At 35.1% G+C, this 13,077-nt stretch overlaps 1 protein-coding gene across 6 annotated transcripts in view; it reads right to left on the bottom strand.

The window, feature by feature from the left end:
• The window catches only part of NCOA3 (nuclear receptor coactivator 3), a 105,911-nt gene that overhangs the window by 18,442 nt on the left and 74,392 nt on the right, over positions 1 to 13,077 (bottom strand). For 4 of the 6 annotated variants that reach the window (XM_015237748.3, XM_015237750.3, XM_072944348.1 and 1 more), the window contains 6 exons: positions 7,305 to 7,409; positions 6,264 to 6,436; positions 5,704 to 5,804; positions 4,137 to 4,311; positions 3,539 to 3,727; positions 3,263 to 3,364 (listed from right to left, as the gene is read on the bottom strand). In XM_015237748.3, coding sequence (XP_015093234.1) covers positions 3,263 to 3,364; positions 3,539 to 3,727; positions 4,137 to 4,311; positions 5,704 to 5,804; positions 6,264 to 6,436; positions 7,305 to 7,390 — 826 coding nt within the window. In that variant the 5' untranslated portion in view covers positions 7,391 to 7,409. The remainder of the gene's footprint in view (positions 1 to 3,262; positions 3,365 to 3,538; positions 3,728 to 4,136; positions 4,312 to 5,703; positions 5,805 to 6,263; positions 6,437 to 7,304; positions 7,410 to 13,077) is intronic. The other 2 variants (XM_072944349.1, XM_072944350.1) reach the window with 1 other exon arrangement.

The raw sequence follows: 13,077 nt of genomic DNA, 5'->3' as shown, positions 1-13,077 counted from the left end.
ACCTTAGGTTCGTCTTCATTTAAAGGAAAAAAATAATACCAGTAAAACTGTTTAACTGAAGATATTCTGTCCCTGAAATCATGAACCAAGGGAAAAACTTGCCTCAGCAGTTAGAGGGACAATTCTCTCCATCAGAGAGGTGACTGCATCTTGGGCCATTCAAAATCTAAACTAGGAAGATTAACCAAATACTCACTTCCACAAGTATGGACGTTTCCAACAACTTTTCCTTAACATCAGATACACTAGAGAGATGGAATATAAACAACCCAAAAATATTACAAAATTAAAGACGATTTTGTGCAGATGGCCTTCAAAAATGGCTAGGCCTTTTCATTTTCTGACCAACAAACACCTTATAAAAAAGTATCAAAAGACGAGCCAAGAAGAAGAGTGGTTGCTCCACTTTTAAAGAAAGATTTGTCTGACCTGAAAGTACAAGCTATGTTTGATATAAAAAAATATTGGGGAAAATCCCAAGACTCAAGGAACGAAAATTGCTTCAGATGGCCTCAAGAGTTATGCTTTCAAAGTGAGCCTTATAGCTCTGCCTAATGTTGAAATTACATTTAGAAAATTCAAAATAATTACTGACAATGTCCAGGGCCACAACTGTGATAAACATCCATGACATGATGTCCATCAACAAATGACTGGATAAAGATGCATACATATCAGATGGAATACTACTTATCCATTAACAAGAATGAAATAATGCCATTTCAGCAACATGGATGAACCTGGAAATCATCATACTAAGTGAAGTCAGACAGAGAAAAGACAAGTATTATATGATTATCACTTATATGTAGAATCTAAAAACAATGACACAAATCAACTTATTTACAAAACAGAAATAGACTGAAAACACTAATGTTACCAGACGGGAAAGGTGGGAGAGGGATAAATTAGGAGTTTCGGATTAGCAGATACAAACTACTATATATAAAAAAGATAAAACAACAAGGTGCTACTGTATAGCACAGGGAACTATACTCAGTATCTAATAATAACCTATAATGAGAAAGAATACATATGTATGTGTATAACCTAATCACTATGCTGTACACCAGAAACAACACTGTAAATCAACTGTACTTCAATAAAACAATTTTTTTAAATCCATGACATGGATTTCTATGACAAAATATGCTTCCTGATTAAAAAACTTCAAACTATGAAGGAAGCTTATGTTGACGTCAAGAATACAAATGGTTGCTTTTGTCTGTTCTGCACAAGTTTTACTAAAAAACATGTAATATTCATTCAGACAACCTCTTATGCTCAAGACAAACAGGTCCACCAAATTTGGAAGACGATGAAAATCATGACTCAAGAAATGTAGGCAAATGACTTGAAAAAGTGGTCAGTAGTTTCATTTCAGAAAAATTGGGAAAGATACAGGAAAGGTCTGCCTATCTATTTGACACACACGTGTGTGTCACACACGTTATCCTTTCCATGATGTATTTCTAAGAAAAGCTAAAATGCTGTAAAAGTCAAGTTTGGACTGGAAAAACTTGTGTAGCTTTCATGGTGAAAGACAGTTCTAGAAAAGCTACTGAGAAAGCCAAAGGCACTAATGTTGGATCAGCCACCAGCTCAAGAATCTATTTAAAACTTAGATCTAATGGTAACAAATAAAGAATCTCGGGGGGGTAGGGGTGGAGAAGGGACAAACGCATTCCATGAAAAGAGTAAACTACATGTACACTGTGCCAGAAAAAGAATCATCTGTCCTCAACCACTTCTGAGAGCCATATGACAAACACAAAATAGATGTTCAGGAAAAGGTTGTTAAATCAAACACATCAGGAACAAAGAGGAAAATCTCTCCAGAGGCCAAAAAAACCCGAAACAAAACAAACAACACACAACTGTACTGAGTACAAACCTCCCACAAAAGAACAGATAGCAACTGGAAGGTATCAACCACAGCTATGGTAAGATGGCTCTCAGATGTTAACCAGACAAAAGCATTTGATTCTTCTTGCTTGGTAATTTCTAACCTTTATAATAAATAGGTATTGCTTTTGTAATAAAGGAAAATATCGATGAGATAATTTTTTAAGGTTGTAGTCACTAAACTACGTGCTTAGGTAACAATTTTTTATTTAGCATTTTCAGTTACAAGTAACAATATGTACCCTACATTTTTAGGGGGAAAATTTAAACTGACAAATTATAACAAATGCAAAGAATCTGAAAGGTTCTCTATTCTGAAAGGGTAATATAAGTCATAAAAATTCCTATTACCAGGTTTGACAATCTGAAAGTGAGGAAAGACAAAATTTTCTATTATAAAGTAATATTCATCAATGTAAATTCAGAATACAAAGAACTTTTTCATCTGTAAAAATTAATCTCAAGCAGCCTGGCATACGATGGTGATGACTTTAAAAATAGCTAGTTTTTATAGTAAAATATTATCATATGTGTATGTGTACATAGAATATGTACCTGTGTATATATACACACACACACACATATAATAGCTCTGTGTTGTATGTTTATTTAAACCTATTCCTCCTTCTCAAATTACTTATTGAAGGTTCACATGGTGGACACAAAGTAAATAGTACAGGCTTTGACATCAGGCAGACCCAGCTGCAGACTCTATCAGTCATGCTTATGGACTTGTCCCCAGGCCTCTGTTTCCTCATCTCTGGGATGGAGCATATGTGACAACCCTGGGCATCACCATTTAGGGTTAGATGATCACAAAAGTGATCCTGAAGGTAAATACAGATAATATTGGCACTGTGTTTAATTTCATCATTGTGCCTTAGCAACTACATTGGCTTTAAATCTTTACTCTCATGGTCAAAAAAGGGTAAACTAAGACTGAATTCATGTTGATGTCAAGAATTACTCCTAGTAATTCTCATTAAATCACCTATTTTCTGAAGTATGTTTCTTTATGAAAAATGGGTTTGAAGTTACAGAAAAGTACTAAATTCTGATTTGAAATGCGATTAAGAGAGAAAATCAAGTTCCTCTATATTTTTTTGTTTGTTTATTTGAGGGATTTTAATACACCCAACTCAAATGCCTATGGTTTTGGTGAATCTCCTGTAGGACTGTATAAGAAACATAGGAAATAATCCATGCAAGGCATTCACTACAGTGAGTATAGGCACAAAATGATGGTGCCTCTATACAAATAGTAACTTTTATAAAAGTTTCCAAAGTGAACAAAATGTACACACACATACACACAGTTTTTACCTGAAATGTACACACACATACACACAGTTTTTACCTGAAAGATCGTGTCTAGTAATAAAGCTCTCAGGGTTTGATGGAAATGCTCTCTCTCCTGTAGTAACACGGCGTGCCACACAGATCATACAGGACTGCAAATCTACAATAAAAAAATGTAACTAGGTAAGGATTATATTTACCCTTTGGATATGTCTGTTCAGAAGGCGAATAAGGACATGGAATTCAGTAAGAAGAACTACAACAATGGCGATTACAGAAGTACAAGTCTGGCTGTTACCTGCCTGGTGAACATCACAAACGTGATCGCTCTTACCTTCCCCTTCCTCCATCATAGCTCGTGGCTGGGACAGAGCAAAGCACTGCATTGTTTCATATCTCTGGCGCATTTCAGGACTAGTATTTATGTTTTCCATAATATCATGTGGCATTTTCATCAACATACGGCAACTAAATGTATGGCTTTTTTGTCGCTGGGTCTCATTTGTCCAGGTAACTCCATTAACTTTGGAAAACAAATTGAAAGAAGTTTTTTAAAAGTTGGCAATTCAGTCTACAACAATTATCAAGAATTTAAAGCTACACATTTTTTCATTACACATTTTCCATAGTAATTTTCACACTAACATTTCAAAGTGGCAATATATAAAACATAGGAATAAACTCGATTTCAACAGAATTTGAAGATATTTGTAAGATGTCTCACTTATATTTTGTAATTCACTGTATATTTCAGACCCAGCAATGTATACCAAATTCTAAATTCGTATTTGAAAATTTTGCTATCTACCACTTGCCCTGTTCTATGTAAGTCTGATCACTTGGCTATCTAAAAGGTATATTCAATTTTCTAAGAAATGGTAAAGAAAAAACATTTTTTAACCTTACTTTGAAGAAACACATTAAAAGCCTACCTGTAGATTTGGGTAAGTTTTTAAGAAAATCCTTTCTGTCTTCTTCATGCAAGATATGGTAGACACTTGTGTTAACCAGGTCCTCTTGCTTGTACTGCAGGTACTGGGTGACATTTTCTGACACAAATACAATGTTTCCTTCACGATTCACCACAAAGAGGAAACCATCCAATGCCTAAAGTGGGATATGTCAATATTGGCTATTATGGACTGAACTGTGTCCTCTCCCCGCCACCAAAATTCGTATGTTAAAGCCCTAACCCTCAATGGCTATATTTGGAGACAGGACCTTTCAGGAGGAAAAGGTTAAATGAGATCATAAGGGCTCTAATTCAATAGGACTGGTGTTCCTGTAAGAAAAGAGACACCAGAAATGCACAAGCACAGAGAAAATGCCACAGGAAGATGCAAGGAGAAGGCAGGCATCTACAAACCAAGGAGAGAGGTCTCAGGAGAAACCAAGCCTGCCAACACCTTGATCTCGGACTTCCAGCCTATTGTTTAAGTCACCCAGTCTGTGGTATTTTGTTATGGCAGCCTTAGCAGACTAAGACACCAGCCTTAGTACTATACTAAATAAAATATGAAACAAACTGTTGATTTAATAACTACTAGCCACCATTTCTATTAACATTAGCACCATTAATACAGGCTTGTATGAAAAATAAAGACAATTTGGGGGGGGGACATACACAGTCAATACAAAATGTGAATTACTGTCTAACCAAATTTTTGAAAAATGATTTCTTCAAAGGTGCTTTTAACAATATGAGTGGGGGGTGGGGGTCCCCGCAGGTATAGCTCAGTGGTAAAGCACAAGCTTAGTAGCATGCACAAGGTCCTGGGTTCAATACCCAGTACCTACCTCCATTAAAGAAATAAACAAACCTAATTACCCTCCTCCAAATTAAAAAAAAAAAAAAACAGTAAGAGAATCACCCTCAGTGCTTCCCATTTTTCCATCTGATATCAAGTCAAGCTACAGGAACTACACTACTCCTTAATGAGAATTAACAAAGAAGAACTGAACTGATCAAATAAAAAGCAGCTGGAAGAAACTAACTGGGGGAAAAAAGTTGACAAGTGCACTTTAATAAAGGGCTTCAGGCTCTGACTGAGAGAGAAACATGCTGTAAGTGCTATAGGTTAATCAGATTTCAGACAACTACTTACCAAAAACATAAGTCTCAAAAATTCCTCCAAAATACAAAATTGTAGTGTGCCATATGATCAAGCACACAAAAACACACAAATAAGTCAGAGCTAAAATATGCCCAAATAGTAAATTTGTGAAATTATGGGTTAACTTTCCTCTCTTGCTTCTTTATACTTTTTGTTTGCTTTCTCAGTTTGCAACTATACTGGGGGGGGGGGGCTCCACAGGACCAGGATCCTGAGTTATGTATATTGTAAATATAAGAGCATTTTACCATCATATTCAGAATACTGAGTTCTGTCTCATGAAAAGAAACATTTTCTTTTTGCTTGCGTATCCTAGCAAAATTTTCATTTATTTATTTTTTTTAATCAACACAGTTTACTGGATAGCTAGAAACCTTATACTTGCCTGAAGTAAAAGTGGTCCTAAGGAGTCTTTATCAATAACTCCTTGTCCTGTGGAAGATACATCAGCTTTCTGAACATCATCATCATTGGAAATAGCTTTTCCTGAAAAGACATAAGGCAGTACTACAAATAGCATATATGTCAGTTACAGATTAAATCCTCCTTCAAATTGTCACCAGAACAGACTCTAAGAGACATACACACACGTAACATTTCCTGATAAGAAAATGATGCTACCATTTTTAAAGGTTAAAATTACACTTCAGAGCTACCCAAGAGGGCAGAAGATACCCTAAATTTTCTTTCCCTACTAAATGTACTATCCCATTGCCTCCTGAAAGGGAAGTAACGTGTGACAAGGTGAACAATTCTGGCGTCCTTCCAATTCTGCTGTTTCCCAAAGAACAGAAGCTGGCCAACCCATCCGTCCATTCCCACAGAGGCTAACCCTCAAGGAGCAGGAGTTCCCACCTAAGCAACAAGGTAGCACAAGGCAAATGTGAACAAGAACACAGTTAACAAGTGCCTTCTAAAAGACGTGTTTTTCTTACTTTGTATTACCTTGCTCTTTTATTTGACGTATCTGTCTTACTGTTTCCTTTAAAATTGCACATTTATCCGGTTTGACATTGAAATTGTCGATATCACTAAGATTAGCAGATATCAGTTCAGCCAATTCTTCAATATATTTACTCTCCTGTTCCCGTCTCCACTTTTCACCACTGCAGGTAAGACTAGGAGTAGGAGGAAAGAGGCCATAAACATATCTATCACAAAAGAGCTGTGAGCAAAATCAGTCCCTACACCATTACATTCATATACAAACAACTAAAGTCAGCCTACAGAGACTACCAAAACTTTATTATAGAGAACTAGTACAATATAGCTGAAATTCATGGAAACGAAATTCAGGTCCACCTGTAGTTAGCCTGGTGGTCTTAAGCATTAGTCTCACTTCATCATCTGGAAAATGGGGATTAAAAAGTCTTTACCCCAAAGAGACAGTAAAATTAACAAATAATAAAAACAGCAATAGCTATTTATTAATGATACAGTTTTACAAATTGTAGACTTTTTTATTTTGCAACTGCCACATAGAAATTCAAGTGATATTAACCGTGGCAAATACTGAAAAGGCTAAGGAGTATCACTGCATAAAATGCAGTATTTTACTTCTATTTTTTTTTGAACATCTAATTTCATTCAGGAAAAGAAGGACGAAACCTCACAAAAATGCCAAAATATTAACTTATAACATGTTCGTAAAGGATACTAAAATTCTTACTTGTAAATAATCTTGACTATATATTCCTAAGTCCTATCTCCTCCACTGAGAAATGCAACTTACAGTATCACAGTTACTATAATATTCCCATTTCTATCTGACTCAGCCACAAAGCTCCCATCATAAGGACATCCCCATCACATCACTGTACTCTACTTACTACCAAGCAAAATCACATTATTTAAACAAAGACAAAAACAAAAAGAAAACCCAACAAGAGACTGTAGCTAATAGACAACTGAAATGCTATATTCCAACCAAAAAAATTAAGGCAGAGGGAGGCGACCTTGGCGAAGCATCGGAAATAAATTGCCTACCCTTGTCCTGGAGTATCACATGGCAACTTGCGTTTTCGTGAATCAGGGGCCAGTGGATCCAAAGAGTTCTCTCCTAATCCACTCATTGTGAAAATACGTCAGCAACTAAGAAAGAATAATAAGATAAAAACATTATAAAATACCCATCACTATATAAAGGTGCTGCATGCTTGAATGGCTACCATTTGTACTTCAGAATGGCTTTCCCTAAGTGGTTAGGTAATTCTCAATATTCTTTATCATAAATGACTAGTCTGAAGACCCCAAGAGTTCATAAACCAGTTTAATTATGCAGAATGTCCAGCCCCAGGACAAATGTTTTCAAGTACTAGTAAAAATGCATATACCGAACACCTCACAAAGAATAAAGCATCTTGTTCATATTTAAAAACAAGAAAAAGAGACCATCAACTCTCCAACTGATAAAATCCTACATTTTATTTTTACACAAATAAGAGCCTTTCTTGTCACTTTGTAAGCCTTCAAATGATAAAAGTCTAAATTATTTTCAGGCTATTTTCAAGGTGCCACATTTTTTTTCCTTTAGACCATTTCATTAATATTTACCAGTGTGGGGTTTTTTTCTGTTACTTCAAATAAACCTAGATTGTGTAAATAACATGTAAACTCCAATACATTCTGCTTATAAAGTAGATACATACAATAATAAAACTCCAACGGGGAGGATTCTGACAAGATCTAAACAGCAACAATTATTTTAATATTAACGGATGAAAATATAACATACCTTGGCTAAAGTCACACTGATAAAGAAAAGAAATGGAGGATATTTCTTATCGAAAAAAAGAGCAGATTTTAACACTCACTGGCTCATAATTTTAAGACATCTACTAAGCTTTCACTTAAGAATTTTATTTGTCCTAAACTCTTGTTTAGGAAGATACTCATTGTTATAAAGAATTCCAAGTCAATCAAGAAGTTCAAACATTCCAAACTACTTTCTCTAGCTAAAATGATCTTGCATTCCATCTAGAGTCTAGCCACATTACCGAAGGAAATAAATTTCCACTAGGTGGCACAATACTGCCAGGAAGAGAGAGAAATTAATAGAAATGCAAAATTTCACACAGAATGCTGATTAAACTTGAAATATATAAGCTTTAAAAAATCAAAAATCACATGATCAGGAGTTCTAGATTACAGTGTCATCTTTACAGATGTTCTAAGCATGAATTAAATACCAGCAAAATTCTTTCTACCAATAATTTTGGTAGTAAAATGTAAATGCTTTGAAAAGCTGATATGCTTTGAGAACCTGGTGTAGTTTTTTCCTCACAACATAAGTTAAAATAAAAGAGTGAAAAGAACTTAAAGTAACTTTCAGCAATAGTGGCTCAATATTACGATTTTAAAGCAAATCCAGATCTCACAATGCCACAATACCGTATCTTCTATGACACTGTCATTTTTGAAGACCAAGTCTTTAAGTATTCTAGATTAAAGGAAGCTAAAGAGAAGTGACAATTTAATGCAGTATTTGATCCTACACTGACTGGATCCTGTACTAGAGGAGGAAAATGCTATGAAAGATATTATTGGATCGAATAACAAAATTTAGAATATGAACAACAGAAAAGTATTTTATCAGTGACTGATTTAAAAGACTATCCTCATCCTTAGTATTTAAGACAAAAGGGCCATGATGTATACAAACAACCCTCTGATGGTTCTTGGAGGAGAATTACATACATTATAAGAGAGTGAATGAGAAAGAAATAGAAGAGAGGGAGAGGGAAGAAGAGAAGACCAGCAAAATGTTGACACTGGTTAAATCTTGGCTGGTGAGAAATTTTAAAATTCCTTGTACTATTCTTTTTCTTGCAACTTTGCTTTAAGTTTAAAATTATTTTGAAATAAAGTTTGTAAGTCTGTTCAGTTTTTATTTCTAATTTTCGTATTTAAAACAGTGATTCCTTTAAGTACAGAAATGGAATAACTAGCTATATCTCAAAACAATTTTTTAAAATACCCTCCCCCCACCAAGACTATTGGTTTTACATTTAGTTTCATTCTAAGGTTACTTTTAAGTTAAGTGGCAAACTATCTAATGAGTAACAGCATTTCATTTTTAAAAGAATTTATCCACATTCTAGGTATTCCTAACTTAAATGTTAAACATAAGCTGAATCCTCAAAACTGAGTAGCAAACTCTTCAGTGAGTAACAGCACTTCTTTAATTTGAGACATAATATATTCTGTATTCTCAGTATTATTCCCTTACTTTGTTATTACAAATATGGTGAATCTCCAGTACAATTTAAGACGCCTAGCATATAACAGGTGGTCAATAAACATGTACTGAATAAGTACTGAGTAAATGGAACATTAAACTTATCAAGTCTTATTTTAATTTTCCTTCATCTACGTTAAAGTTGAAAGCTTACTTTAAACTTTTTATATTTTTATTTCTATGGTTGATATAGGATGTCACCAATATGAATTTGAGTCATAAATTTTATCAGTAGAAAAATCAAAATCATGACGATCTCTTAGTATGAAAGATATATTCACAATTATCAGTCTAAACCAGAAATGCATACATGTCATTTATGTTAAGTCCATGTTCACGTGCATGTAAGATACCTAAACATATCTACCTATGTCCAAATACACATGTAGCTCCTTCTCTTGATCTAGCAGAACAAGCTATAATGTGCAAATGACTGACTGTGCAGTCTACATGCTACCGAATTTACTTCTTTATAGAGTCCAATGATCTCCAGCAACAGAGGTAATTATCCAGAAATGTACTAATGCAAGATTCTAATTTAAAACTATGGTAATGGTGTTTATCCAAACATGAAGGCGTAACTATTTAAGATACAAAACAGTTGTATTTTTCAGGACAAGTTTGACATAGTTTTCTAGTTCTTACTTAGATAATGACAAATCCTGGTACCACATTAACAATGCCTAAAAAATCACATGATGTCCAAGTGTGAATTTCAAAATACAACAAAAACCAAAGTAGAGCAAATACATCCCCTAAATTTCATTTGGCTAAAGAAAATGTTCAATGTGAGAAATAAAAAACAGAAGTATTTCCACTCACATAAAAATAAGTTTCAGCATATACAGTAATTCCTGAGCACAAATGACTACGACAAACTCTTTACATACAGTTTCTTATTTGGTATTAATCTTAATTATCAACATAAAAAAATTATAAATAGCATTTGTTTTACTTGCTTGGGATGTTGTCTGCTTCTCAGTGGCAGAACCAGACTCCAAACTATATTATTCTGGGGGGTTCTAAGATTAAATGCTGGGGCCAAGAGCCTTTGACTATCCCACCAGCAATTTAGTTTATTCGTCAGGCAAACAAGCAAGGTGTGATTAAATATGCTAATTAGAGAGTGTTTCCTGGTGTCTCCTGAGAATCCCAGTAACTTCAGGAAATTTTCATACAACTGTGGATTTGAATTGATTTACCGAGAACTGTTGGAAGCATTATGTAAAAGCAAAGATCGATCAAGCTAATTGGGGGGAAAAAACTGTCCTTGGGAAACATTTATAAGACATCTATACCTAAAGGCACTACCCAAAATTCAAGTTCCAAATTTATGCTCTTACTCAAGACAATTTAGTATATTGTCATCACCAGTTAGGCTTAATCCTACAAGATCAGAACCAGTACCACAGAGGAAAGAAATAAAACAAAATACAACCTTTGTGTGTTGGGGGTGGGGTGGGGACACGGGGAAAAGTCCATGAATAAGGAACCATTACGGAAGTTTCCTCACCAACCGAATGACTCTTCCAGTATCTCCTACCTTTATGTTTTAATTCAACTCTGGTATAGAGGATAAGAGCTGAAAAGAGACATGGTGTAGGGGAAAGAAAGGGAAAGTTCCAAATAAAAACTAACTTGCAATATCCTTTTGTTTTGTTGTTGATAACCTGTTATGTTTAGTACGATAAAATATAAAACACCTAATGCAACCCATTTTTGTTAATTTCACTTCATTTCGGTCCAAACACTTGTACGCCCCGACCAAATCCAGGAAACAGAGATAACTGATGCCACACATTGCTAAAACTCTCAGGCAAGCAGAAAAGGAAAATACACAATTTTAACAACATAATTTGGTAAGTGTTAAAATGAAAGCACAGCTGATAGGAAACCTATCAACCTGCAGTTTTTTTTAAAACAGAGAAACAGCATATTAATTGGTGTCTACAATAAACTCTCTTGATGCAGACATATGCCAGAAAACAGCATAAATCTCAGATTCTGGTCATTCTTTTCCCTACCTTTAGTTAATAATGCCTGCAAATTTGGAAAGGGGCTAGCAGACAGCAATATAGTAAAACATCCTATTTTTGATATATAAATTGAGCTGAAAAGCACCCAAATGTAAATTAACAGCTATTTTATCCATAAGGTTTCATTCTTTCTTCTCCATTTGTATGTCTTGCCTTTTCATTCTCAATCAACAGGCTGACCCAAAGCCCCTTTACATTTATGCTCCAGTTTAAGCCTGATGAAGCTAAATTCAAACACAAACTCCCCAGAGGTTCTAATACCAGAACTGGGCATAACAATTAGCCAAGGCAGGTGTTAGTGCAACTGGAAGCTTGTTGCCAACGGACTTTTCAACCTCTGCATGAGCAAGAGAGTTGAAGTTCACAAATATACACTGTGCAGAGGGAGTTAAGTAAGCCAATCGCATCTAAATCAAATTACCCTCTCCTGACAGCATACTAACTAGCTGGGTAATTCTTTCGTTATTTCAAAGGTTCACTGACTCCTGCAATTTAATGCAATGAAGCTCTCTCATTCACAGTAAAAAACCTAAACCTGAGCTTCATAAACCTGATTTTGGCTTCATTCCTGAACAACATACTATCCAGCTGTACTTCTTCACCACCACGTCCAACACCCAAGTGGCCTATGCTAAAAGAGATTTTGACAAAAGATCATCATGGAAGTATTTCCTATTTATATCTAACCTGAGTCATTAATTTCTTTTTAGATCTCCCCTTTATCCCTCTTTTACCTAGAATACTCTTACTCATCCTTCAAGATCAAACTCAACCGTCACCTCTGGTGAAGCCATTCCCAACTCTCCCTTCTTTATCCTATTGCATTTTTCATACTTTTATTACAACATTTCACACACTACACTCTTCTCTTGTTCACTTTTCTGTCTCCACTTTTATACACTGTAAGCTCTAAACTATTGTAAGAATTTGGAAGACGGTATTTTATTACAAACTCCTTCCTCTCTTTTTTAACTACTACTGCCCCTTGTTCCTTTTTCCAACCCCAGTTCTCCTTTTCTTTCCCATCCCATTAGCTGTACTTTGACCAACTCTACACAGTATTCCTAGAGACGGTCGGGGTGGAGGGACACCTAAATATCTTGTATAACAGTTTGGCTCCTTTCTGACATGTCCTTTTTCATGTGGATATTCCCATTCCAAAAAATATGGTGGCTTCACAATGTCTATCAAAATAAAGCTCAAAAAGTGAATTCTTGAGCTGATTTACTAATTATACAATAAAAAGACAACAGAGCTTTGCTGGAATCACACTTGAGAACTGAATCCCAATTTCACTAAAAGGTAAACTTCTGTCACCTGTAAAAAGTTTATCGCCTGTAAAAACTGGAGATAATCCCATCTCACACATTCTTATGTTTACTGAGAGAATGAGAAGACAATACAAAGCAAGCAGGAACGGTGGAGCTGAGGTACACAATACCAAGAACAAAGATGTACGTTCAGCAACACCAATTTTGCTCTCATT

This window comes from Vicugna pacos, chromosome 19 (genome assembly GCF_048564905.1).
Source record: "Vicugna pacos chromosome 19, VicPac4, whole genome shotgun sequence".
Taxonomy (NCBI): domain Eukaryota; kingdom Metazoa; phylum Chordata; class Mammalia; order Artiodactyla; family Camelidae; genus Vicugna; species Vicugna pacos.
The sequence above is the reverse complement of the archived record's forward strand: the minus strand, read 5'-3'. Positions and strand labels throughout refer to the sequence as shown.